Source organism: Rhamphochromis longiceps, linkage group LG15, assembly GCF_057381845.1.
Source record: "Rhamphochromis longiceps isolate RC_006_pf linkage group LG15, R_longiceps_female_GT1.1, whole genome shotgun sequence".
NCBI classification, from domain to species: Eukaryota; Metazoa; Chordata; class Actinopteri; order Cichliformes; family Cichlidae; genus Rhamphochromis; species Rhamphochromis longiceps.
Window position 1 is genome coordinate 27359086 of NC_140571.1, and position 27826 is coordinate 27386911.

Below are 27826 nucleotides of genomic sequence, written 5' to 3' on the forward strand. Positions count from 1 at the left end.
TAAATGACCTTTATGTTTCTCATGTTCCCCTTTTTCTGAGGTTAATTAATACATTTATTAACATTAATAATCCATATTATTGAAACTGTCAGTAAGAATGTAGTTCCTGGAGATGTGCTGAAGGATTTGAAATGACAGTGTCAGAAGATCATGCAGAAATGAGCCAGGTGTGATGGTCACGAGTGGCTCTGATTGTCTGCTTACTTGAACTTGCTGCTGAGTCATTGCTCTTCTGTCCTCTCAGGCTCGTGGGACTCTGGACTGCGTTTTCTGGAACTTCACCAAGAACGGTAAGTCTGTCCGTCGCCTCATCACTCACCTCAAGTTCATCACTGGTCCTCAGATCTGCAGAGAAGGGAGTCGGCAGCTGTTACAGCTCGTCACACCTCCGTCCTGCTGCACTTTTACTTTGACGTTCTGGTCTGGTTGCTCTTTCAGCAGAAAATTCTGGTAAATTTAGCAGCTTTTCAGGCCGTATTACCAACAGATTCAAGTACTGCAGTAATTACTGAAGAGGACGTTTGTGCGCAGTCTTATCTCAATACAGATATTTGGCTTCGGAGCAGCCGCCCTCAAACTTTGCAGAAATATTTCGAGCTCCTGAATCCCGAGCAGTGCTTTATTTATTATAAAAAAAACACATTTATTATATTATATTTTATTATTAGAAAGAAATCAATCTTTTCATCTGTTTAATTACACATTTTCATTTTGTGTTGAGGTGACTTTGCTGTAATGCCTCTGTGTCACCACTAGATGGAACTGGAGATTGGAGCAAAGAAGGCTGCAAAAAAAACTCCACCGAATCCACCGCCAACAAAACCGTCTGCCTGTGCGACCACCTCACACACTTCGGTGTCCTCCTGGTAAGACCGCCGTGTTCCTGTGAGTGTGTGTGTCCGAGCTGTCCTCACACACCTGTCACACTGACGTCCTGGCACGGGCGCCGCATACATGTCACGTTGTGTGGATCCTTTCATGTTTTTGTTGTGGTCATGATGGTCTCCATAGTTGCCCTCTGGCCTTCTTTGTTGTTCATGTGCGTTTCCTTCATTCATGTAGTCGTTGCCGTCTCTCTCTTAAGGACATCTCTCAGACTTCGCCCTCCATCGATGAAAAGAACAACAATATCCTGACCTTCATCAGCTACATTGGCTGCGGGATCTCCGCCATCTTCTCTGCTGCCACGCTGCTCACGTACATCGCCTTCGAGTGAGTCCACGGTTCGGCTGCAGTATGAACCCTCCAGCTTCCAGTGCCTGGCTATCGTCTCTCCTCATCCGTGTTTTCCATCAATGATGTCATTGTTTTTTGGTGACAAAAGCGAGTCAGTCTGTTAAAGCAGAACTACACAAAGTGTTGGAAGACAGTCTAGATTTCCATCATCTGTAGTTTCCTTGAGTTGTTCCTCCCAGAGTGTGAAACACCGCTGCTCTGTCGGAGCTGATGGTGTCTCACAGATGTGCACGACATGTCCTTTGGCTCCAGTGCTGTGACCTCTGGGTTTGCAGTAAAAGCAGCATGGATCGCTCTCTTTCAGCTCTTAAAAAGCTGCATTAAGCTTGTAAAAGCACTTTGCAGAGACAGAAGGACTAAAACAGTGTGATATAAATGCCACTCCTTTGTTTCTCTTGGCTTCGCATTTAAATCCCAGAGCCAAGCATCACTGTTCAAAGTGCAGGCTGTTTATACAGAATCTGTTTAAACCCAAACCGTCATCTTTCCCAGGTTTACATGAGTGCAAACGACACTAATCAGCAGAGCCTGTTGTCCCAGGTGTGAACACCTGTACTCCGAAAAGGAGGCATGGGATGGTGTGGAGGACAGAGGGTTGCGTGCATCACTGTTATCACTTTTATCAGTGATGTCAGTGATGCATGAATAAAGACATTTAGTGTGTTTTTAGCTCTGTGTTGGGTAAATGGAGCGCACATGGGTCACGCTCACGGTGCTCTGAAGGCTTTCAGCTCGAATGTTGTGAATCACCAATAAATTTCAAAGTCACAGAAAAATTTGGAGCAGGAAACCAGAGAGAAACTTGAGAAACTCTCAGCTACTGCATGCGGCTTTGACTTGAATGAGAATATTCGGAAAAAACTGCAGCAAATATATTTCTCGACAATATCAGAATGTAACCACGCAGAAATTTGTGCTTTCCTCCTCTTGTCCTTACAGGAAACTGCGACGTGACTACCCGTCAAAGATCCTGATGAACCTCAGCACATCCCTGCTGTTTCTCAACATGGTGTTCCTGCTGGACAGCTGGCTGAGCACCATGAAAAACGAGGGGCTGTGTAAGGCTGTGGCCATTTTTCTCCACTACTTTCTGCTGACCTCCTTCACCTGGATGGGGCTAGAATCGGTCCATATGTACATCGCTCTGGTCAAAGTCTTTAACACCTACATCCGCCGGTACATCCTGAAGTTCTGCATCGTGGGGTGGGGTGAGTCGCCCACTGATGATCCACACAGACCCACAAAGACAACAAAAGATCATGAATAAAGTAAAAGTGTCCAACATGGTTTAGCATTTCTCTGCATCAAGAATAATTTATGATTAATAATTACTGAAGCTCCTACTGTTGTGCACAAGTCAAGTCTTCGTTTGGAGGTGGATTTGGTCGGGAACTCTGTGAAGCTGCGGGTGTCTCAGGGCAAAAACACACAGCACAGCTTCAGCTTCATATCATTCCTGTTGAATATGATTAATAATCTCTTACAGACAGGTCTAAGTGCATGTAAACCTTTTACTATCCTGAACAGATGTGCACCAGCGTACCAAACATTCCTCCGAGAAAATATCTTCTGAGATTTATATCATCCTCCTGAGACTGGAGATGCAATTTTAATTTCTATGAGCTGTTTGGGATTAAATGGCGCTGATATGCACAAAAAAATTAACTAAAAAAAGGAGGCCGTTACCTCGTTAGATAATTGTTGAATACTTTTCTGTCTGGATATGAGGACGTGGGTTTAATTTACAAGATAAAACAGTTTGATGCCATTTCAGTCTGTGATTGTGATGCAAGTATAAGAGACCCGGGAGACTGACGTTAACGTGCGGACGGCGTGCTTTGTGTGTTCCAGGTCTTCCTGCTGTGCTGGTTGTGATTGTCGCTGCGGTGGAAAAAGACGCATACAAAGCAGTAGAATACAAAGGAGGGTCAAAGTTGTAAGTGTGCCCAGAATCTCAATAACAGGTCTACAAACCACGTCACTAAATATGGACGTGATGATTTCTTGTCAGAAAAATCAGGATTTGATTAAGTCACTGAATAACTCATTTATCAGAGTGTTGCTTAATCAGTCAGTTAGCTAACAAAAGAAAAGCCTTGTTACATGCAGGCGTCATCGTTAGCACAACTGCTCCACGGTGCCAAGTTTATGATGAAAGGACAACGAGTTGTTCAGGATTCGAGTTAAAAACTGCTGTGTGCATGGCGCTGACGTGCTTGAGCTCCTGCAGCTGATTCTGTCTGTTATCCTGCAAAACTCGCAAAAACGATCAAACTGAACAGCTGCACAAAATCTCACCTTAAGCAACCCTCAGTCCTCAGGGTTTGCTATAACGGGATGACCAGTGCACTTTCACTTCGTTTTAGTTTACTGCATCTCAAATTGATTAAGGCTGGATTTAGTTTCATTATAATAAAGTGGCTGATGTGTGAAAAAACCTTAAATCCCTCTTTAATAGTTTGAACGGGCATGTGTGTGTTTCCTTGTCAGCTGCTGGATTACCAATGAAGCCGTCTTCTACACCACCTGCGTCGGTTACTTCTGCCTGGTGTTTCTGCTCAACATGGCCATGTTTGTCGTGGTGATGCTGCAGATCTGCGGACGCAACGGCAAACGCAGCAACCGCACGCTGCGGAAAGAGGTCTGTACTCATGCCCAGTGATCTGGACTAAGACTGTTTCATGATTTAAAAAAACTTTCTGTCGGTTGTAATAACTCTCTGAATTAAAAGTTAACCCTGACATTCCTGCAATATAATAACAACCATATCATAACAGGTGTCAGCAGCCTTAAGGCTCTGTCAGTTTCTCATGTCTGCTTCTGGAAAAGGAAGTAAACTAAGGAGACAAGGAAAGGAGGGAACGTTTAACGCTTTAAAATTCTCTCCTGCTATGATCCAGGTTCTCCGAAACCTACGGAGCGCCATCAGCCTCACCTTCCTGCTGGGAATGACCTGGGGGTTTGCTTTCTTTGCCTGGGGACCGGTCAAGCTGACGTTCATGTACCTCTTCTCCATCTTCAACTCACTGCAAGGTGAAGTGACCGCATAGCGTGATAGTGTGAACATGTTTAATCCGTGTGCTGAGTTGTGTTATGTGTAAAGATAAAAGGTTATAGAGCAGGTTTGTGCAGAGGCGATAACTGTAAAGTGACCCAAGCAGTTATTTTTACCTGTCAGCAGGTCTGCTGTGGTAGAATAACTCATTCTGTTTCTATCTGTCTGTTTTCAGGCCTCTTCATATTTATTTTCCACTGCGCCCTGAAAGAAAATGTGCAGAAACAGTGGAAGAGATACCTCTGCTGTGGCCGATTCAAGCTGTCAGACAACTCAGGTATCCCATCTGTCTGTCTGCCTTTTTCAGGTCAAGGCCAGTTCATGTCTCCCCTCTCAGGTCTGTCTGCCGGACCCCAGAGAGGTTCCCACGGCAGCATAAAAAAAGAAATAAAAGGACGTTTTATTAAAAATATAAAAGCTAAGTCGCCACGGCTTCATAGGTAATAAAAAAGATAAACCCAGGAACTCCTCCAGGTGCGCTCAGTCTCAGGATGTGCTGTCCGGGTGCCATTTCATTTAAGAGAAATCACTGAGTTTCACTTGATGCCAAAAAATTACTGTGCAAAAGTCTCCAACCACAGATAAAGTTTTGCTTGGAAAATAGAAAATAGATGCATAAATACACAGAAATACAACCTGGAGAGCTGGATGTTTGCCTGTTTCGGACATCAGAGGCAGATACTATTCATCTTCTTTTAAAACAGGTTCTTTCCTCAGATGTCTGTCATGTGTAGACATGACACTGATTCATGACTTTAAGCAGGCGAAAGATCCAGTATTTACTGACTGTTATCAGTCGTGTCCTGAAAAGTCCTCTTTACGTGATTGAACTCACAAATCCAAAGAGCTCCACTTTAGTGCCAGCAGTGCTTTTATGAAAGGAGAGAGAGGATGGATGCTCCAGCCCTTACTTCGCTTTAACATGTGAAGGTTTTCAGTGAGTGAACACATCTTTCACGTGGACATGTGTGAGATCCGTTTATTCACTTATACAGAAACATCTCTGAATGTTTCAGCCAAAACATGTTTGGAAAGAAACAACTCAAAACGAAGCTTTATTTAATTTATTTTTCATTTGATAAAAATCCAGATTATGATGACTTTTTAAACTTGTTGGAATGAGTTCATGATACATGTTTGTGTTAAAGCCAAAATCTCTCAGTTCAGGTTCCCTAAAAACATCCTGAGAAGCTGTGAAAGTAAAAGATAGACCTGCTTTTTTATGTTCTGCTGGCAACTCTTCAGTCTGATGGGACAGGATTTTCCTTTTCTCTGTTTTGGCAACAGTTGGATGGGTTATCAAAACCACAGATTATGTTTCTCCCTCATTGGAGAATTATTTAACTGGAAAAAGAAGGAATCATTTGTAATGGTTTCATCCACCTGTCCACATTCTTTCCAGGCCAGCTGAATTTAAACAGGTGTTGTTGGGAATTGTTCTAAACAGCTGGAAACGGAATGTTTAAAGGTTAAATATGCATAATGACAAGATGTGTGTTATTCAAACATCCTGAACATTTTTAATCTCAGCAAATTAAACTTCAGTTGCAAAAATCCTGAAAATGGAAATAGTGCAGATATAGTTCATGTTGACTGTGAATTGTTTAGTCAAAATCTAAAGTTGTACATGTTCCTCTAGAAGAAAAATGTGGAGAATTATTAGAGAGGTCCAGTAATTGTGTCTGACACTGAACTTCAGTAAAAGTGAGGAACATTAACATTGAAGAAAAAACCCTACAACACATTGTGTCCCACTGATATCGTCTCTAAAAATCTGGAGATAATTGATTGTTTCTCGCGTGCAGACTGGAGTAAGACAGCTACCAACAACACCAAGAAGGTGAGCTCAGACAACCTGGGCAAGTCTCTGTCCTCCAGCTCCTTTGGCTCCACCACCGCCAACTGGACCTCCAAAGCTAAAGCGACGCTCAACCCGTTCAAACGACATAGTAACACAGGTGAGACCCGCTCAGAAAGGCCCTCGCAGCACAAACGCTCTCATACAGTAATTACTTAGAGGAGACTGTGAGACTGAGAGGACATGGAAGCAAAGAGAGGAGAAACATCCAGCGTGAGTTAGTCTGAAAAGAAAACCACCACCCTGTTTAGACAGCTTGTCTGAAGTCCATTGCTCTTTGTGAAAACACCGCTGCACATACTATGCCTCAGAGCTTTACTGCTTTAATAACACTTGTATATGTTAGCATGTAGCCTATGGCAGGCATGAGTGCGTGGACCAAATGTTCCCCTTATGCTGCGCAGCACTACTATGTAGTAAACAAGTTTGCATGCAGACTCCAGTGTTTTCTGTCCTGAATATGAAGATGAAAGGAACTTGAATCACCCCCTACTGTGGAAGTTAGTGTAGCTTATCACAACCCCGAAGCAAAAAGGCCTGTTTGATTCCATCATAGTTATATATTATAACGTCCTGCTCAGTAACAATCTCTGTTATTAATCCACCTTTCTCCTTGAATAAATTAGAACATCCTTAAATCACTTTCACTATTTAATGAACGGGATGATCCATAATAGTTGTTCAGTGACTCGGTTTGAAGGAAAGACTTTAAGTGCCAGTTAAACCCATCTGCATGCAAACTTGACTCCACTTGAAGATCAGTTCCTTTTTTCCGTGATTGTTGCAGGTTTGTCACTGTTACCATGAAAGCCTGTGTAATATCTCCTGGTACGTGATGTTGATGTGTGTGCCTCTGTGTTTGCTGTGTAGACAGCTATTCCAGCCAGTAACAAGAATGGAGGACCAGTGGAGGTAAAGCCTAAGCCGATTAGAGGGTTGTGCTCCTGCTTCCAGCATCATGTGATCTGATCTGGGTTTCCCAAAATGCTTCTGCTCTAAAATTAATCTGGAAATCCAAATTCTAGATGATGTTTAATTTGGTGTCTTTAATCCAAAAGAGGAAAACGTTCAAAGGTTTCACTAGCAGACATTTTGGGAAAGCAGCCACTGTGATTGTGCTGTGATTGTTTGGTTGCCATGATGTCATACACGTCCCTTGTTCCCCACCCCTGAGATACTCTGTTATAAGTGAGAGCTCAAACTCAATCCACTCATTCATATTTTGGCCTCAGGGTGCCTCGGGGTGCAGAAACAAGCGCGCCGTGTCGGGCTGCTTCCGAGCCGACATCTGCAATGTGTTTAATGATTTTGGATTTGTGCAAATTTGTAATAAGAGCACAGTAACACCAGGCTAACTCTGTGGTTCACATTAGAGTGAGTAACTGATGTGATTTCTTGTGTTTGCTCATTAAATTAACACCAAATGTTGAGGATGTCAAACACTCTGTTTGAGTCCCAACATTACACGATGCGACTGACTCCCAAAGAGACTGAACCTCTCTCTCTCTCTCTCTCTCTCTCTCTCTCTCTCTTACTGATTGTGATCACATTAAACATCTGCTCTCAAAATCAGAGAGGTGCAACACTTCCTACAGTTTAGTTTAATTACTTTAGGCACAATTGTATAATATCCCCAAACCATTTGTGGAAGGCTCTGACACTCATCCATGGAGTAGAATAAGCACGTTCCAGCAGGCAGAACTCAAATGTGTTTTCTAAGGATATTAAAGCTATTACTTCTTTATATATTTAAGCTGTGACAGAGACTGTGAACAACCACAGTTGAGTATAACCCACAGATTAGCACAAATTAACACAAAATTAACCCAAAGAACAAGCTCGATATTTGAAATTGCAGTAATATAATTACAAGAGGAGTCACAGAAACTACAGTCACCAGTTTTTTTTACTCTTAAAAGTGGAAAATCTAATGTTTGTTTTTTAACTAATTATCCTAGATGGTTAACATGGGCTTCGGTGCAGTGAATGATGTATTGATTCCAGGTTAACTCCAGGTTAGTTTGAGTAGATGGACGGGGTCTGGTTATACTGGTTATACTGGTTGTGTCTAAAAAAAAAATCGGTGTGTGCAAGATGGTGCAATATGGAAACACTTGGCCGTCTTTGTTAAATCCAAGAGAAGCGTAACGTTTTGGCTGCCCGACTCTGATGACTTAACTCATGTGAGCGTACAATAACGTTAAACAGCGAGGTTCATCAAGTTCATCAAGTTATTTCTAATGTTATTGTTTGACTGTGGTTTACAGTTCTAGGCTAACCCCTGTCAGCTTGCCACATATCAGCTATAATAGCTATATTGGCCATTTGGAGTAACTTTATATTGCGTTTGCTACTGGCATTGCATTTAAGATTATTTGAGGCTAAAGGTGACATGAATAAACTTTTTATGTTGGCCACTTCAGATAGATCCATAAGCCTTGATGTTATTGATGTCGTCAAAAACTCAGTTCATTCCACGACACGCGAGCCACGCCTGTTTCTGAATTTCCAGAATGAAAATAACTGCAAGTCCATCGCAGATACTAAGATTAAGTAAGGATTAAGTAAAGGACTCTAACCTATGAGAGTGGGGGAGGAGGAGCTTTGGACAGTGAGGGGAAAGAGAGGAGATTTGCAGGAGGAAGCTTTCAGTTTCCAATTTCTTGGTTCACCTTTTTCTAATGTTACACAATTGCAGCTTTAAATGCTAACGTGCATGCTCAACAGGTTTGATTTTATGCTCCCTCTGTGCCCCCCCTCCCTCTGCCAGTCAGAAGATTAGGAAACTTTTCAGTTGGACATGTCCTTTCACTTTTCACTCTCACATGATCTGCGACAGCCAAAAGGAATGACTAATGTAATTCCAGCTGTAGTTTAACTCTGTGTACATGATGTGTTTAGTGTTATGGACTGAATCCATCTTTAAGTAATTTACTGTGTTTCCATGTGAAACAAAAAGACCCAAAGCAATCTTAAAACCACAGGAGAAGTAATTTGTCTGTAACAAATTTCACAACATGTTGTTTTGTTCCCAATAACATTAAAAAAAATCTGGTTCGTTTTGACCGCTTTATAGATGTCACTGTTCTCTGGGCTGATTTGGCAGTCCTGAAATCTGGACTTCCCCTTCTCTCGAGCACAGCGTACTCCCTGTGCGGCCATTGTGTCAGTCAGAGTCAGCCCGAATGGCAAGGGTAAAGTTGAACAGGTAAAGTGTCTCAGCCGCTGCATTATATCTCCAGGTGAGCTGAGAGAACAGGTGAGGAGAGATCTTTAGTCTCTTTGGGAGTTTGGAGGTTTTCGCCAAAGCTGTGATGTCAGAGTTTCTCCTTCAAACTGGCCACATTCACTCTGAGCTCAATTAGTACTCTTACTTTCATTCCCAGCGTTCCCAGCCTCCTCTCCACAGACAGCTGGGACTGTGTGGAACTGAAGAACACGCAGAGCCTTAATGGAAAGAATGAAAAGAAGTTTTTCCCTTTAATGCCAGCAACATGTTTTAAAAAGCTGAGGCTCTGAGACTTTTTCTTACTAAAACGAGCAGGAGAACAACGTTGTCTGCATGGAGTTCACTGCTGACTCGTGCGGTGAACTCAGAACCGTCCGTGCTGAATCTGTGTGCAGAACAGAGCTGATGATTTAAACCCCAGTAGTCAGGAGCTGAAGAGTGAATGGAGCCACTTTAAAGGTTACTGTTGTTCAGGGAAAAGTGCTTTCTGGAACATCTTTCAGACAGTCAACAAATATCTTTCATGGAAGACGCTTTGGGGAATCCACTCATGAATGATGCTGAATGATGCTGAATGTTGCCTTAGCTGTTGCCTCATGGTTCCTGTTCAGGTTGTGTGCTTTACTTTGGGGACCTGACACGTACTTTGGGGATCATGCTGCTCCATTTGTGTCAGCGTAGTGATCTGTCTTGGTGTGTTTGACCCACAGGAACTGATGCACATGGAAGCTCCAAACAGGATATTTCTCTCACTCTGTGATGGTCACACACACACGTGTGGTTGAAATCTCATATACACATTCCCTTACACACTTCACCACATTATTGCATAAATGCTTTGCAAGCTACAGACCTATGAGTCAAACGCCAAGTCCAACCTTCCATCCAGCACGCTGCCAATCCTTTTATTTATGACCTTCATCGATATGTCTCATTGCGTCCCTGCACGATTAGATCATCCCTTAAACCGCTTGGAAAATATTGGAAAATACTGTCATCGTGCACAGTAGTCTACACTGGTGAAAAATTTGGACCCTGTTCTGGATTCAAACCAAGCCCAGGACAAATAAATCAATTATTTCAAAATAGAATAATAAGCAAAACTGAACATGTGGGACTAAAGCAGACCCAAAATGAGCATGGTGTTCCATCAAGATAATCGGTTCATGACTCCCACACCCATCTTATCTTGATGCTTGACTATATAATCACAGCTGACAGTGTAATGAGATGTAGTGGCCCCATCACACTCCATCATGCTGTGCTGCAGTCAGTATTTTATTATCTTCCAGTAAGAGAAAAAACGGTTATTAGACATTTGTCACGACAGAGGATGAAATCATTTGGAGTGGCAGTGTTTCAAAGTTTAAAGCCATCAAACCTGCGGGTGTGTGGACCCCCTGATATATATTTCACTGTCTCTCCTTTACAGTACTGGAAAAACACAGTGAACCATGTCCTTGAACAGCTCGGCTGAGCACCAGCTAACGGGAGTTTCATTACTATGACCATAATTATTATGCTAGCCCATAATTATTCATACCCCTGGCATATTTTGACCTAAAGTTATTTTTATTCAACCAGCAAGGGGTTTTTTGACCAGAAATGACAAAGGTGTTTCCCAAAAGATAATAAGACGATGTACAAGAGGAATCATTGTGGAAAAAAAATTTGAGCAAAAGGTTTCATGTCCAGAATTATTCATACCCTTCTCAGTAATCAATACATAAGCCTTTATTGGCTAGCAATCAAACGCTAATTGCAGACCAGCTTTTTTGCACGTCTACACAGGCATTTTTGCCCACTCGTCTTTAGCAGTGAGCTCCAAATCCTTCAGGCTGGAGGGTCTTCTTGCCATCACCCTGATCTTTAGCTCCCTCCACAGATTCTCAGCTGGATTCAAGTCAGGACTCTGGCTCTGTTGAGAATCTTCATGTATTGCTTTTTTTTTCATGGTGCCATTTACTTTGATTAGGTTCCCTGGTCCACTGGCTGAAAAACATCCCCAAAGCATTAGGTTCCCACCACCATGTTTGAAATTGGGGATGGTGTTCTTTGGGTTAAAGGCTTCTCGTTTTTTTACGCCAAATGAAGGAAACATCATTGTGACAAAACAATTCCATTTTTGTTTCATCTGACCATAACACAGAAGACTAGAAGTCTTCTTCTTTGTCCAGATGAGCATTTCCAAAGGCCAAGCGAGCTTTTGTGTGCCTTTTCTGGAGAAGTGGCGTCCTCCTTGGTCTGCATCCGTGGAACCCAGCAGTGTGCAGTATCCGTTGGACTGTCTGCCTTGAGACATTGCCACCAGCAGAGCCCAGATTTACCAGGATGGCCTTGGTGATGATCCTTGGATTCTTTTTCACCTCTCTCACTATCCTCCTGGCCAACACAGGTGTCACTTTTGGCTTCTGACCACGTCCTTTGAGATTTTCCACAGTGCAAGACATGTTGTGTTTTTTAATAATACTTCGCACTGTAGCCACTGGAACTTGAAAACATTTAGATATGGTCTTGTAGCCCTTTCCTGACTTGTGAGCAGCTACAATGTGTAGCTGCAGGTCCTCACTGAGCTCCTCTGTCTTAGCCATGACTGTCCACAAACCAACTGCAGAGAGCTGCTGTTTTTTACCTGTTGAGTTGATTAAAACAGCTGTTCCCAATTAATTAGGGTAATTAGGATGCTTTAGACCAGCTTCGACTATTCGGAATGGTATAGAACTTTTGATTTTCCCAGAGACTATGACAGTTTGTGAAGGGTATGAATAATTCTGGACATGGCACTTTTTGCTGAAATGTAAATAAAAGCTGAGAAATTTTTTTTTTTTTTCACACAATGATGCCTCTTGTACATCGTCTTATTATCTTTTGGGAGACTCCTGTGTCATTTCCTGTCAAAAAACACTTGCTGTTTGCATAAAAGTACCTTTAAGTTAAAATTTGCCAGGGGTATGAATAATTATGGGCTTGACTGTATATATTCACTACAATTCTCTTCTTGTGACTCACTTGATGAAATTAAAACCAACCAACAGCAAGATGTCAGTCCCAAATCTACAAACAAACCCTCAAAGCCTGTGAGGAACCAATACCATCCCAACAAAAGCTTGTGTTTTCTCTAAAAGCACAAGCTTTTGTTGGGATGGTAAGCATGCACTAGCTAGCATAACTCCAGGAGTTATGCTAGCTAGTGCATGCTTACTTTAGCCAAAAGTAATGAGCATCTATGCTGAAGGAAGATGTCTTTTGTCATGCAGTGAGAGTGCTGGCAGTGGGATTTAGAGAATCATTGAAGTGACTTTGGTCCTCATTGATGACTGCTGCAGTGAGTGGCATGTTACTGATAAGCTGCATAAAGTGTAAAGGATGCAAATGGGAACATGTTCAGTGTGTTCCACAGCTGTGCCATCGCTGTGCTCGTCCAGACGTTTGCATCCAAATGGGGACAAAACACTGTAATATGTTTAAGTCTCAGACATCTTTATAATGCTGGCTTTGACTCTTTTATATGCACAAAGTTTAGTTTTAAGAAGGAAAGAAAAACCACTCTGTGTCAGATATCCTTGTCTTTTGAGGGTCCAAATGACCTTTTTTGCTTTTCTGTTCCCATTTTTAAAAACCTTTATAAAAGTATTTATCTGCAGACATCTGAACAGCTCTCGGTTGATTTTGGGTTCCCCTCAGATTGGTGTTTGAGACTAATTTTACTGGAATGTTGATTAAGGGTTTTTGTTTTAGCTCTTTTGTCAGATTTAATGTGGGTTGATGTGTAACCTTATGTCACCCTGTATCTGAAATCTATTGTCAAGTTGGAACTAAGATTAGAGCTCAGACACGTCATCTTTTGCCTGCTGCACTAAAGCCCAGTATTTACTTTGAAGGCTGCTTTTCCTTTTTCCAGGTAGGCAGCCTGGTATCTTGCGAAGGCCAAATTGAAACCCCACGTCCTTCCTCATAGCCTCACTGATATCGCTGTGTAGCTCAGCCAGACCTAACATATGGAACTACTGAATGATACATACATCCTCCATTAACCGAGGTGCTTGTGAAGCATCTGTTACTGTTTCCAGTCAGATTTGACTGATAGGAAACCTCCACTGTGTCCTGCCTGCACCATGTGAGTCCACAAAGTTGGGATACAGTGAGACGTGGTGCAGAGATTAAAACTCAGATGAGCACGTCAGGCGAATCATGGACAGCTTTGGATGCAACACTTGGTTCGCCTCCAAGCAAAACAGAAAATACTTTCCAACCACCGTCTTTTTCATTTTATTGGCAGTGTTGTGTACAGAAATTGTCAGAATGTCTCAGCCAGGTCCAAGCCACTGAAGAACTGCAGATCTCGCATAGTTCGAGGACTTTTCACTGATTGTCTATTTTTAAAATGTTTATGTGTGTATCAGCTTCTTTGACCCGTCGCCCTTCCCGAGGTTCTCTCCAGGGGTACCTTTTCAGGTGAAACTGGATTACACCTTTGTTATCAAGCACAGACATGCTGACAGAGTAAGGGGATACAGTTTGAGTCGGTTCTTAGTCAACAATCACTTCTTTAACAGTATTTGCAGTAAAATGGAGGCCAACAAAAAGATAATGGAGTGCAGATGAAAACATAAAATGTGTTGGACACCACAATAAAATAAATATTTTAGTCAAAAGCTTATCCAAAAATAATTTTTACTCTTTGATTTAAAGAAGTTGCTGATTGTGCCAGTTTCAGATTGTCAGACAGGGCGGTGATATTGACTGGTTTTGTGTCAGCGTTTGGCCAAACTAATAGTGCAAGAAAACACACAAATCCTGGCCGGACACCACAAAACTGTCCACATGGTCATGCCCAGCTTGCTCATTTTTACTTTGTACTGTCTCGTGTGTTGCCTGAGCCACATCGTGAGGTCTAATCAGCAAAGACAGTATGGGATGTCTGAGTCCTACTGACACTCGAATACACATGAAGTCATTTGCCATTTGCCTTCAGATCAGAGCTTTGTTGCTGCTTGTTGTCATCTCTCTAGATGAGGCCTGATTTGCTGCACAGTGTTGGCTGTGCATGTCATTCCAGTATCTCGCTCTGTCTTTTACTTCTAAGCACCAATAGAGCTCAGGACAGAGTCTAAGTAGAAGGAGAATCATTGCCAAGTGATCTGGTTGTTGTCTGGTTAATTTCTTCAAGCTTTGTCCAAAAAGTGAAACCCTGAAATATTCTGTCTTGTTAGGAGCCATTTTTATTTGCAAGTGTGTCATTTGGACACCAGGGTTGATGGATGAGGTAAAAACACAGTTAAGGAAATCAGGCAGATGATGAACAGAATTCAAAGAAGAAAGAGATTCAGTGACTGATCTTCTCAGTAAAGTTAATCTGGAGTCTCATAGTATAGTCCTCACAGCAAGAGGTCAGACACCTTCTGTCTTTAGTCGGAGTCCCAGGCCAACCATCACACGTGCTCAAGAATATTAGTCAAAGAAAATTAATTAAAACTTTTCAACTCTCCTGGTTTGAGTCAAAGCTTGCATACATACATTCTCCCTGTGGATTATTTAAAAGTCTTTAAAGACAAAAAGCTGCGTCCACAGTGCTACATGATGAGCTGCATTAGCTTTTTTATTTGTTTGCGTTGCCACTTGGAGGCAGCAGAAGCAGGGGGTGAACTGTGCTACAACAGCCACACACAGGACTTTTGCCTTTACACGTGACCTGGAGCGACATTTAAACTTAACAGCCTGCTGCGACCTCGTGCTGCGGGAAAGATCGGACGATAAAATCTGTGTGGGTTCGACTGCATAAGTGTAAACTTTAACATGTGATACTATCAGATCATCTGTGTTTCACATAACATTCATCAGCGCAGCTTTATTGTGTGGAATGCTTTAGGCCTGCGCAAACAGACTTGTTTGTCTAATTGCTTTACTCTAACATAAAAGCATGTACTGAAGAAAATGCATTTTTATTTGTACCTTAGAGGAGGGTGGTAAGCATTCTCATTCAGATCGTGGCCTGCGGTGGAAATGGACAGCGTGTTATTAAGTCATCTGCGCTGAAGGAGGAATTCTCTCTTTGTGTTTCCTACGAGGTTGCTTCACAGTTCCTCAGCGTCTTCACAGTGTCAATCTATCCTTGTATCATTTCCAGATGTTTGAGGTCGGAGCATCTCTCCATCACAGAGCAGGCAGATCATGACCAGGGACCGACCTGCTATTCCCAAACGCCTTTTCTATGACACCAGCTCAGCTCTAACACCCCTCACAGTTTCTGTCTCTGTCTCAAAGTGTACTCTGGTGTACAATTGAGGGATTAGAAAAAAATAAAACAGTATTCCCCGTAAAAATGTTGTCCATGTGTCAGAGGAGATGCAGAAAGAAAACAAAACATCTCAGTGTGACATCATGGGGCATTTTAAAAGTCAAAATGAATGAATAGGACCAGCTGCAACATGACCGCGTGAGGCCAGCGGCATAATCAGCGCTGTCATAATGCACAGTGAAAGGAAGTCGTGACTGCAGTCCACGCCAGCAGGAAATCATTGCTTGACCTTGAAGCTTTTTGTGTTGCAAAGGGACAACAGTTGGAAGAGATGTTGGGAATAATCGCTGAATGTGTAGTAAGACAACACAATCAATCAATCCATGCTTTGTTTAATCAGGCAGCGATAGAGAAGGAGCTTCTTTGTTTGAACAGCGTGATTTAGATGCAATCTCAAATATTCCCTGCTTTACAATATCAGACCAGGAGGTCAGCGCACAGACATATGCATGTGTTTGATTTGGCTCAAAGAGCATACATTTAAGTCGATTGCTTTGGCCCATTGTCCACAAGAATGTTCCATAAAATGTGAAACTGTGAAGACTGCTGGTATATCTATACCATAAATCCAGAATTCAGGATGACATTTTTAACAAGTAGACAAAATTATTGTCTCAAACTGCCACACCTGTAAAGAGCCCCAGAGCATCGTTAACTTCTAAGAAGTCTTCCTGGACTGAATGAGGAACAAAAGGAAACCCCTGAAGGTTTGATGAAGACACTTTTTGTAACTGAATGAACATTTTCCAGACATTCTCACATTAAGAGCATTGACACTAGTGTTTGGACTTCTATTCTTCTCGGTCTAATTTTGATGTTTAACTTGCTCCCCGGTTAGCCCTAATTCTAACCTAAAACAAACATGCAGTTCACAAAATCCCATCAACATTTGGGACTTTCTGGAGCTTGCATTGTTGCTGGTAGCTGTATGTTAGGTTATAAGAGGGTTGGTTCTTAAATTCAGGGTCACGGACAAAGCATATTAACACTTTCATATTTCATTTTTCCTCTTGTGCCCATTTTCTTTGATCGTTCATCATGTTCGGAGTCAGTAGATTATCTGGTAGCAGACTTAGAAGTACATTCCAGTCGTTGTTGTCCCCAGCATTGTTTCCTCCAATTTTCCCCCTGGAGGATCTTGAGACAGTCTCAGGTCAGACAAGATTTGAAATCCCTCCAGTGAGGGTCAACCCCAACGACTCTTCTCAGCTTGTTATGTTTGGGAAACCTTTGATTCAGTTTTATTTATATTGCTCTAGTTTCAAAGTGCTTTATATTATGGAAGTAAAGACCCTACAATGTTAGCAAAAGAACCATAACAATCAGACGATCTCCTGTGAGCAAGGACATAGTGGTGGGGAGGAATAACCCCCATTAAACTGGAAAAGGCCTCTGGCAGAACCAGAATTGGGCAACCATCTGCTGCGACTGATCTGGAGCCTGAAGAGAAAGATAAGGGAGAAAACCGGAGCACAGAGAGGCCACAAATTATATCCAAGCACATATCCAAATTATGCAGTTTTGATGACCTTGTATAAGCAACCACTTGGGAATAGTGGTAAGGAAGAACTCCCTTTTAACAGGAATAAAACCTCTAGCAGAGCCAAGTTATCCGCCACGATTGGTGGCAGGTGAGGAAGACAGAGACACCCTGTGGAAGATGAATAAGATGAATAATAACTAATAATTAAACAACATATGTTGTGTAAACACATAAAGCAGTGAGTGAAAAAAGGTGAAGACGACGTGTGTAATGTACAGCACATCTTTTTATATGAGTCCCATCACCTATGATTTAAACACATCTTCAGCTAAAACCATGATAACAGCGGTTAGGTCAAAATTATATACCGCATACTGTCACCGTTCCCTTTCTACACATTTTGAGTTACGATCTCAGCATCGAGTGCAACATGAAATTTCGACCCCATGTGATACGACCCAGAGTATCCCGGTTATATTTTCTGCTGGCTCATAAAATCCTTGAAAAAGCAGGTTTTTGAGCAAATAAGAAAAGAAAGATGGAGAAAAACAAAACAGAAAACCAGACAAAAACCAGACGACATTTGGCAAGACAGGTAAATAATCTGCTCTAAGTCGAGTTCATCATAGCACCGTGAGATGATCAGAACTTATTGACTGTGTTTTCCCATCCAGACTTGTGATAAACTCTGCTGAGAGAAGCACAGAAAAGATTGTTAATCTTGAGAATTTCACTCATGGTTAAATAAAGCAGCAAAGATCTCAGGTTATGTAGTGGTTGGCACTACCTATGTGTTCTACGAGGGAGCTGTACTCTGGCATTTCTTTCAGTTCCTGTTGAATAAACAGAGTTGGTCCTGGCTTAAGTCTGGCCAGTGTTCATATCACCATCTTTGTACCGTAGACCTATTATGCCTCACTCTTGCAGTCCTCCTTGTCACTCTGTGTAGGACAACCTTCAGCTGTTCTGAGCAGTGTTTAAATTAGACCATGAACAACTTTCATGTAACTGTCACGTCTGAGCAAGAACATGTTTGACTTAACATATTTTATGTCATTTTATGAGTTCCAAAACAGTCTAAAGACAAATAAGAGATATTGTTTTCACAAATATCATGCTGAATGTAGATACTTTTGGCTCAGGGCAATCATGAGTGTGGTACATGGATCGTTTTCACAGGTAGGGTCAGATATTATTGCACATGACTGTAGAAAAATATGTTGTGTTTCTCCTGGACATTTTGACCTCACTCCCACTGCTGTGTTTTATTTTCTTGGTAAGTTGATTTAAAATATGCTGTACTTATGTAAATCCTTAATTTTTTCTTGGACTAAGGAATTCTGCTTGTATATTTTAAGGTTTTAACAACTGCCAAGTTTCTACATTTCTTCAAGCTTTCCAAGTTTTTGCAGATCGCATTTTGATATTGCATCGTATGAGTGCTGCAAGAAGTACAGTATTAAATGTCTGTGGGCTGAGTACTTGGTACTGCAAAAGGCTGAAGGCAGAAGATGAAATGAAAAGTGGTACAATGTAAACGTAACTACAAAATCAAAGTTAGCACCAGGTCTTTGTGCAGCCCAGAGAGATCTAAGTGGACTCTCTGCATGTGCTCACCGTGTTGCCCTGGATGATGTGGTGCGGGCTGAAACAGCGGACACAGTAAAGTCTTGAAGGTCTTGAATAACTTTTGGTATTTATGTATTTTAGCACAATGTTTTAAACTCTCATGTCAGCAGTGATTTGCTGTTGCACTTGGGCGTTTCCTGATTTTTCAACCTATTCAACAAATTTTATAGCATTCTACGGCACTGTTGGCTCCTGTCAGCATGACTACGCACCAGCTCCATTTTCTAGCTCCATCTTAATTTCCTCAACCCTTGGCCAAGGTGTGGCCACTTCTTTCATAATCTCATTCTTTTGGTTACTATAAAGTTCACTAGGCCCTTGAATAACAAAGTCTGCATAAGAAGAGAGCAGTGGTTTTTAAAAGTCAAAATACTGCCAACCAGGAGAGTGCAGCATGCTGGAGGGTTCAGTTTTTGCACTCTGCTTGTCTGTGGTTTCAGTTTGTTTTCATTTGCTCTTTGCTATGATTTAGGCTTAAAAGTACTTGGTGAGGTGTACGTCAGGTTCTGGGTTTAGGCAATGCCAAATAACAACACTATCTCTGTGCTGATTATGGTGATCGCAGTGAGACTGATTGTACTCTTTATAATTTCATTCCCCAGAAAGTAGTCTGTCCACATCTATTTGAATTTAATTAACAGATTATCATTCTTGGTCTTTGTCTTCTCTTCCTTTTCTTTCTACCTTGTGTTCAGAGCATTCTTCGTCCTCTGCCTTTAGTCTATATAGTTTTTATATTTTACAGGGTTCACCATGATACCAGTGCAGTCCGAATGGTTGGTTTTACCATATGTTTAGAAACAAGTGATGAGCAATCACATGAGTCAAATGATCCACCCGATCATAATACATACCTTATTAATGTATCCTGTTTGTAAAGCTTTTAACTAGAAGTAATACTAATACATGAAGGCTAAATAACAAGTGCTAACATGTTTAATTTGATTGACATTTTCAGCGTGAATGACAGTATCAATGTAATCAGATTTCCTTCTAATAACTGGAACGAATCCATAATTAGGTCATAACACCCTGGTTTCCCTCTGTGTTTTTCATCCCTGTAGCTAAATACTACTCCAAACAAACCAATCCAAAGTGCATCTCCTCATCCTGTTCCTCCTCAGAAGTGGAGCCCAACTCCTCTTCCTCCTCGTCCTCCATCCTTCCTGTCAGCCAGATGATTGACAAGGTGAAAGGTTACTGTTCCACACACTCTGACAACTTCTGCAAGAACATCATCATGCCTGACACCTGCACCCACTGCACCAGGTTTTAGATTGCCCTCAGCACTTCTGCTGCCCCCCATTAGAATATGTTCTAGACCTGCTCACATTGTTCTAGAAACTTCTTAACATCCTGTTCACAGCTTCACTGAAAGGCTTCTGTTAAAGGTTCATACATGAAGCGCAGCACTGGAACATGAGTCATTATTCTGTACATGCCGCTGAACATTATTGAACCTTTTGTGTTCTGGAAGTACGTCTAACATTTCTGGATTTCAGCATTCAACTGTTCAGTCTGTTGGATATCTTCCTAATGTTCCCGAACTTTGTGAGAGCAAAATTTGATGTTTTGAAACGTATCCAAGTATTCTAAAGTTGTGTGACAGCCTCATTCCAAGAGAAAGGTTGTAGCAAGTACCGGCTGACTGAGAATTACAGAACATGATTATAAACTCAATGAAGCCTTAGTCAGAGAGTGTGTTTTTTAATTCTTCTGATATTCATTGAGATAGCCCCCTAACACTGTACAAGCCCAACACCCACACAAACTGTTTAGAAGCGTTCTGATTCTGTCTCAGCCTCAGAGATGTCCCTGAAAACTTTGTTAAATCGTGTGTCATCATGTGAATTGTTTGTTTTGCTGTAGGAGCACATAGTTTTTTGTACAATTAATTCAACAATCTGCAAAAATTATTGATATGTGTTCTCATTTATGTTAAATTTACAAGGAGCAGGCCGGTTTGTCAGACTGTACTCTAATTTGATTGGATATTTTTCCTCAGTACAGAGTATGCAATAACGTGATTAAATTCCTTTGTACAAAAGTCCCAAAAGGCTTTTCAAGAAATATGCTTTTTTTATGAAATATGCTTAAACGGCAGCCTGTGAACTCATCAGAATTAAGTCAGTCAACAAAATTATTCTGATTAAGAATGATAAGAGAAGCTACAGGGTGGTCAGTGACGCTGATGTGATTCTACTGTATCATATCAAATTACCAAAATTGGCCGACTTGGCTGCCAGAATGTAAGATGAAACTAGGAGCAAGGGGGAGTGATCAGAGGGGTGAGGAAAGACAAAAAAATGAAAAAAAAAAAAAAAGGATGTTATCAAAGAAAAAACTAGACTCTTAGGTTTGGCATCTTTTTAATACTGTGATGTTTATTAAAACTGTCCATTTGTGCACGTGTGTGTGGAGCCATACCCTCTGTAAATATAGATCTATGTATTCTATGTGCCTTATTTTTATTGTGAAAATCTGTCTGGATGGTTGATTTTATTCATGCCTTTGTAAGGTCCTCAAAGGGTCACTGCAACTGTACATACTTTATGCTTTATATACATGCTTTAAGTTGTGATGACCAAAGGGGCAGAAATAGGATGGACACACACAAAAAGAGAATTGAACAGAATATAATCTCCACCGGGAAAGGCCGATTGATCAAGGTGTTTTCAAATACTCATTTAACATATTTACATTTATTAAAAATATTATTATCATGAACAAAACTTGGTATGTCTATTGATGGAATGCTTGAGTTTATCAACACATATTTTGATTTTCAGACTCCATTTTTGAAAATGTTGTGCTCATATATAATTACTGTAATATTTCCCACATGTTTGGTGGTTTATTGGATAAAAGATGTTGAAGCTTTCTTGTGCATGTCAGCCAGAGTTTAGCAATCATAGTGGTAAATTCTTTACTGTTCACATTTGGAGGTTTGTTTTCTTACTCTTGTTCTAATATCTGCTCTTATTCAGAATTTTGTGATAGTTTTTTTTAAGGTAATACAACTGCTAGAATGACAATATTATAGCCTAAAGGACTTATGGATAAGTTTACCCAGATCCCAGCAAAAATGCTAAGTCTGCCGATGTTGTGGTTTAGACAATACAACTCAGCATCAGTGTGTCTTTTTATATCCGATATTCAAATTACTACAAGTATTTTGCAGACCTCCTTTTAGAAGGAACATATTTTTAAGAGAAACCTGATGACAGCCAAGTCTGTAGATTACCCAGCGGTCCTGGAAGTGCAAGAGGAATTCCATCCTAGTCCTTTCATGTGGTGGCAAATATCTAAAGCAGAGGAGATTTAAATATATCAGCATGAAAAACGAGAGGGAACAGGAGCAGTGACAGAGGATATTTTTGTTCTCGTAATTCAGCTGAACTGATCCATGAATTTAATCATCAGTATCATTTTTTCTTTTTAAGAGAATCAACCGAGTTAGCAAAATAATCTACACTTATTTCTCAAAATGTAAAAAAGTCAATATCAGTTTCATATTAATGTTGTTTCATCACCTTCTACACAGGTAAAGCAGCATTTTTACATATGGTTTAATTTGTAAAGCCATGAAAGTCAGCACTTCCTTCCCTTCCTTAGACTTTAAATCCTGATAAGAATTCCTTTGTATAATAAAGAGATATAAAAAGAAACTCCATGGCACACATGCAGCCACCATGCAGTGATCAAGTGTGATATTCATTGTTTGACTGTGTTTGTATCATGGACAACATCGTCAGTCTAGGTATGCCACACTGCATTGACATTTTTAACTGCCTGCAGTTTATACAATATTTTATTAAATTAAAAATGTTGAAAATGTAATTCCTCATTGCTGTTAGACCAAAACTGCGCTTTCAAATCCGCTGGATAAACTCACTTTTAATTACTACCAAATTAAAAATAACTAATTCCCATGTTTTAAGGCCCCTGAGACCTAAACCATCACAGGTGGTCATCCTAACCCTGTTCCTTTATTCCGATTTTCTGGAAGCAGTGTAAATAGCTTTTGATATCAGTTGGAATCATTATTGTCTGGGAAGACAATTTAAGAAGAACAGAAATAAAATATTCCGATTGGCGACTGGGTTGTGGCTGATGAGAGGGTTAACGACTTGCACATGAAATGTTATCCAATTTGCCACCAAACAATCAAACGTAATCTTTTTTCTTTATTTTATCAATCAAATTTAATAGAAACATACACTCTGCACATTAGACCACGTGTTAAATATATATATAAAGTAGTAACATTGTATCAGTATTTAAAGCTGTAAGAGGCTCAGTTAGTAGTTAATTTGTAATGAAATTTGAAAAGTTCACTGTTACATTTAGAAAAATATAACTTGTGTGTGAGTGACATCGTAGTAGTAGACCTTTCTTTGCCCGGCAGCACTTTAACTCCCATTTACACAATTAGCACTGGAGCATTCTTGGTGTTGCATTAATAAAAGACAATCAGTCAAACAGTTTTATGATGGTCTTTTGTCACCACCATAAAATTTCATGAATTCTGTCAAAGTGGGGAAAAAGCACCATTCTGTTCCAATAGAAGCCTTTTTTGGAAAAAAAAAAAAACAAATATGTGTGCTATTCTGTTCCATTGCTTTGAGCATCTTTTGAGCAGTGTTTATTGTGTTGTATGCTATTTATTTTGTAAATGTTTTCCTGTGTCCGGTTAACCACAAATTAAACTTACTGGAAGGGAAAACCATAGAAGATGAACATGGGGACCTATCTGAGGTCTTTTTTGGTATTCAGACTCATTGGACCTCCACTCATCAGCTGTTGGCTAACTGGACTTCCACTGCCTACATGGAGCCAACAGCATTCAACACTGCAGAATGTATTGTAGTAGTCACACATTGTACCCCTTAACCCCTGTTTCTTTTTTCTTTTGCCCAGAGTGGCAGAAGAATGCACTCTTCAGCACTCAGAAACAATTCCCTTGAGACTGTGAAAGAAGAGCCGAGGCCTTTTTGGCAGCTCCGTGCGGGGGCATAGCTCAGTTATCCTGTCAGTCACTGGACTGGCTTCAGAAATGCCTTAAAATGTTCATATCAAGCACGACTGCCCAAAGAGGACAACACACACACACACGTCAGGTTTTCAAATCTGTGGGGACATCTAATTAACGTAATGCTTTCCTTAGCCCCTTACCCTAACCATAACCCAATTGTAACCCTGGCACTAAAACCACATTTTAAGTCTCAAAAATGCCTTCAAACTTGTGGGGTCCAGGATTTTGGTCCCCACAAGTATAGTAAACTTCCCATTTTTGGTCTCCACAAAGATGTGAATATATGCTCACACACACACGCACACACACACACACACTCACACACACACAAACGTGGATTACCAGGTGTGCACACAAACTGAATTTTCCTGACTGGAACAAGGCTGAATGTTTGTGTGGTAACAAAATGAAAAAGTACACACAGAGTGTAAGGAGACTGCTCAATCCAGACAGGCTGAAAACAAAAGTCATGTGACAAAATCAGATGAACCCAAACTCTGCCCAACGCCAAGAAAAGGCCAATAAAGAGCCTTAAAGTTAAACTCACTCGCACTGCTTGGCTGAAGAGGCCAGAATTCATTTTATGTTTCTAATCAAGCAGAAATTAATTATTTTAATGAACTGCCGATGCCCACCTTAACTTTTTGAAGCCGTTTGTAGACGAGTTCTTTAATCTGTCTGCTCTTGTGCAGAATTCTTGTTCCCTAACGGCTCTCTGGCAGCTCAGCATGCAGTAGCATTATAGTCACTGTTCAATCAGATATCCAAACTCAGTAAACGTTACGAGTCCCGTTTCGTTTCCTCTGGGCTGGCTCGTCCACTCACAGGTTAAGTCCTCCCACATCTCTATTTTCCTCTAACATGACGTGTGTACAGTTGCATTTAATGTAAATACTTCATGTCACCTGCACTATGTTTAGTTGACGGATATTGTATCACATGCAGATGTTTCACAGAGGATTGTAACTCATCTTGGCTTTTGCTGTGTTTTAGCGTTTGTACTATTTTTTCTATGATTCTGTGAACGCTTGTCCTCCCTTCACGGCTGCGTTATTGCCTGGTTTTTCTGTGAGGTTATTTTGTGAAAGCACGCTTTAGTTTCAGCATTAAAGGGAATAAAGGTTTGACATGATTACAGAGCCGGAGTCAAACTTTTGTGTTGCTTCTTTATTTATTTTTTTGTGACATATGACTTTGAGTGTGATCCATTTCAGTTAAGAACACAGAGGAAGTTCCCTGCTATAGTATAGTGAAAAGATTTCTATCAAGCCAAATCATGAATTGTTGTTTCTTTCATAATCAAATGATGGTGAAAATAAAGAAGGAAAGAGGCTCTGCTGCAACAGTGCAGATAAGAGCCAACAAGGTCTGATTTAAAAAGAGAAGGAAGCAAAAAAAAAAGAGGACAAACACTACCTGATCAGCCGATGGCATGGATTACCAAGTGATGGCATCCCGCAAGGATTAAAGGACATCAGTTTTACATTCACCCTTAAAAATCACTTTCAGTGCCATCATTTGTGCAGAAACAAGGTCTGAGGCAGAAGAAAGAAACTCAAGTAAGAAAACATCTGGAAGTCCCTCAGAGTTGCTGCTGTGCCCTAGAAACGAGCCAACCGAGGCAGTTCAGGCTTCTAATAAGGATGCCTCCTGGGTGCCCCCTGGAACCCACGGAAGATTTCTTAGGCCGCCTTGGAGTTGTTAACTCACCTCATTCGAGCACATCTTGAGATCTCCTGCAACGATCGGGAAGATGCTGCTGGGAAGCGCGTTTGAAGTAGCTCGCTTAGTACGGTGCCACCATGACCAGACTTGGATGAGAAAGTGGATGGACAGACAGGTGTTTATATTTCAGTACACAAGGCCCGTGGGTTTTCCCATCCACTTCTACTTCTACTCAGCCTTATACAAGTTTTATACAATTTTAAGGTGCAAAAATTGAACATATATAATGAATGCTGTCCATATTTTTTGAAAAATGGTCCAACCTGCTTTCAGGTCTTTTTTTATTGTTCAGCAGGAATAACTAAAAGACTATGAAAAGATAAGAGGCTGAAATTTTCTCTGACCTTTCATGCCATCAAACTGAATCAGGATTTGTAATTTGGCAAAGATACACCAGAAAATGTCCAAGTATTGGCTGGTTAAGTTAAGATAAAAGGTCACACACTAGTAAAGTCTCAAATTTTATTGAATTAATTTAAAAAAATGTCTGAGGACTGTTCCACATCACTAAAGCATGCTATAAGGTTACTTGGTAGATATCTGAGTTCATCAACTTAGCCACAAGTCAAATGGGAGAAAACACAAGACGTCCTAGGTCATTTCTCATAGTGTGCATGGAGATGAGGTGGTTAACACATTCTTACACAAACAGTCTAAACAGTGTTCACTCATAATTCACTGGTTTCGCTCTCTTGACTCCTGAAATTGATTTTAATGCCACAGCGTCTGGATAAAGTATGTGGTTTGGAAGCTGCTCTGAGTAGATGCTTTTCTGAGGTTAGAGAGGTTCCTGCTGCTGCACGGTGGAGGAGATATCCTGAGGTCCTGGACTGGCGCACAGCCCTGTAAGGGAAAAAAGACCAACTCAAGTGCACATTAGTTCAGTGGCCACACTTTACTCTGAAATCTAATCTGAAATCTGAAATGTATAGAATTTAGAGGTGAAACTGACCATATGGAGACAGAAAGAAACTAAATATGAAGTATATAGTGTACGTGCTCTTATCTTTGTGGATCTGGCAGCTGTAGCGATTATATTTTCAGTCTGCCTGGCTGATCTGGATGTTCTGATAGACTGAGCTTCATGATTTGCAGCTACAAGGTATGAGCATGCATATTTCTATAAACCGTATATATAGTGGTAGATCTAAACAAATATGGACCATACAGTATGTAATATAACAAACATACAGTACTGCGCTATGATCAGGGCTGCACTTTTTCTCCAAGCAGCAGATCACTGAATCACTTTCCTTTATGATAAAGCATGTAACTACATGCTTTATCATAAAGGAAAGTGATTCAGGGCTGGATCAAGTGACCCTGAATCCTCCCTTAGTTATGCTGCAATCCGGTTGTTAAGTCTGACGTCACTAGCCGTGTCTGGGTCTAAACTCCGCTGCAGGTCCATATATCAAACGATCACTATGGCTTTACTGAGAGTTGAAAAACTGTCTAAATTCTTTCATCTTTAATAAAATGATCAGCGTTCTGCTCTACCAGGTGTAACAATTGAGTTTAACATCCAGGCATCCATGAAAACGGAATTTATGACATTTAACGGAGTTAGAAGTTAGCAGGGAGTTAGCTCGCTAGCTTCTATCTAAATACAATATAGCATGTCCTGACTGCGGGGTTTTGGAAACAAATTAAAACGTACAGCTCTGTTATCACTTCCAACATAAATGAAGACAGAAAGCTAAACAGCAGTGACGTTTGTAGGGTTACTGAAGTTTGGCTAGCTGGTATATAATGATGTGCTACGTGACCGCTAGCGACACAGCTATGTTAGCATAATATAAACAAGCTAACTTTTTTTCCACTTGATAAAAGTTACCGTGAGTGTTCTCGGTGGTCAGGAACAAATGTAATCGCATGGCAGGATGCTGTAAACGGACCAAACTTCAGCCAGGAGAACAACTGAGATAATCCATCCACAATACGAGGTTAGTCATTCATATACTGCTGCATGGGCTGGGCTGTAGTTACATCCTAAGGTTTTAAAAACTGAGCTTAAATAAATGATTAGCGGTAATAAAAGCCGAGGGAGGTCAACAGTGATCGCTGACTGTTTTAGGAGCTTTTTGAGATCAAATAGAAGAAAATACATAACATTAAACATGTTAACAACACAAATGCCATATTAAACGCAGACTACTTTAGACCCGGAAGTAGGATTCATCACGTCATCACTGAACAAGCGGATAGGTGTAGGCTGCTGGGGGATTCCCATGATGCACTGTGCGTTTCTTTTCACTCACTATGTGTTAATAGACCT

At 40.9% G+C, this 27826-nt stretch overlaps 1 protein-coding gene across 4 annotated transcripts in view; it reads left to right on the forward strand.

Annotated features, from left to right (window-relative positions):
- Nucleotides 1–22263, forward strand: part of adgrg6 (adhesion G protein-coupled receptor G6) — a 99946-nt gene extending 77683 nt beyond the window's left edge. For all 4 annotated transcript variants that reach the window (XM_085383230.1, XM_085383231.1, XM_085383232.1 and 1 more), the window contains 10 exons: nt 245–290; nt 757–866; nt 1085–1212; nt 2176–2444; nt 3088–3172; nt 3727–3877; nt 4137–4269; nt 4467–4568; nt 6097–6249; nt 19853–22263. In XM_085383230.1, coding sequence (XP_085239356.1) covers nt 245–290; nt 757–866; nt 1085–1212; nt 2176–2444; nt 3088–3172; nt 3727–3877; nt 4137–4269; nt 4467–4568; nt 6097–6249; nt 19853–20064 — 1389 coding nt within the window. In that variant the 3' untranslated portion in view covers nt 20065–22263. The remainder of the gene's footprint in view (nt 1–244; nt 291–756; nt 867–1084; nt 1213–2175; nt 2445–3087; nt 3173–3726; nt 3878–4136; nt 4270–4466; nt 4569–6096; nt 6250–19852) is intronic.
- Nucleotides 22264–27826: the final 5563 nt, after the last annotated feature.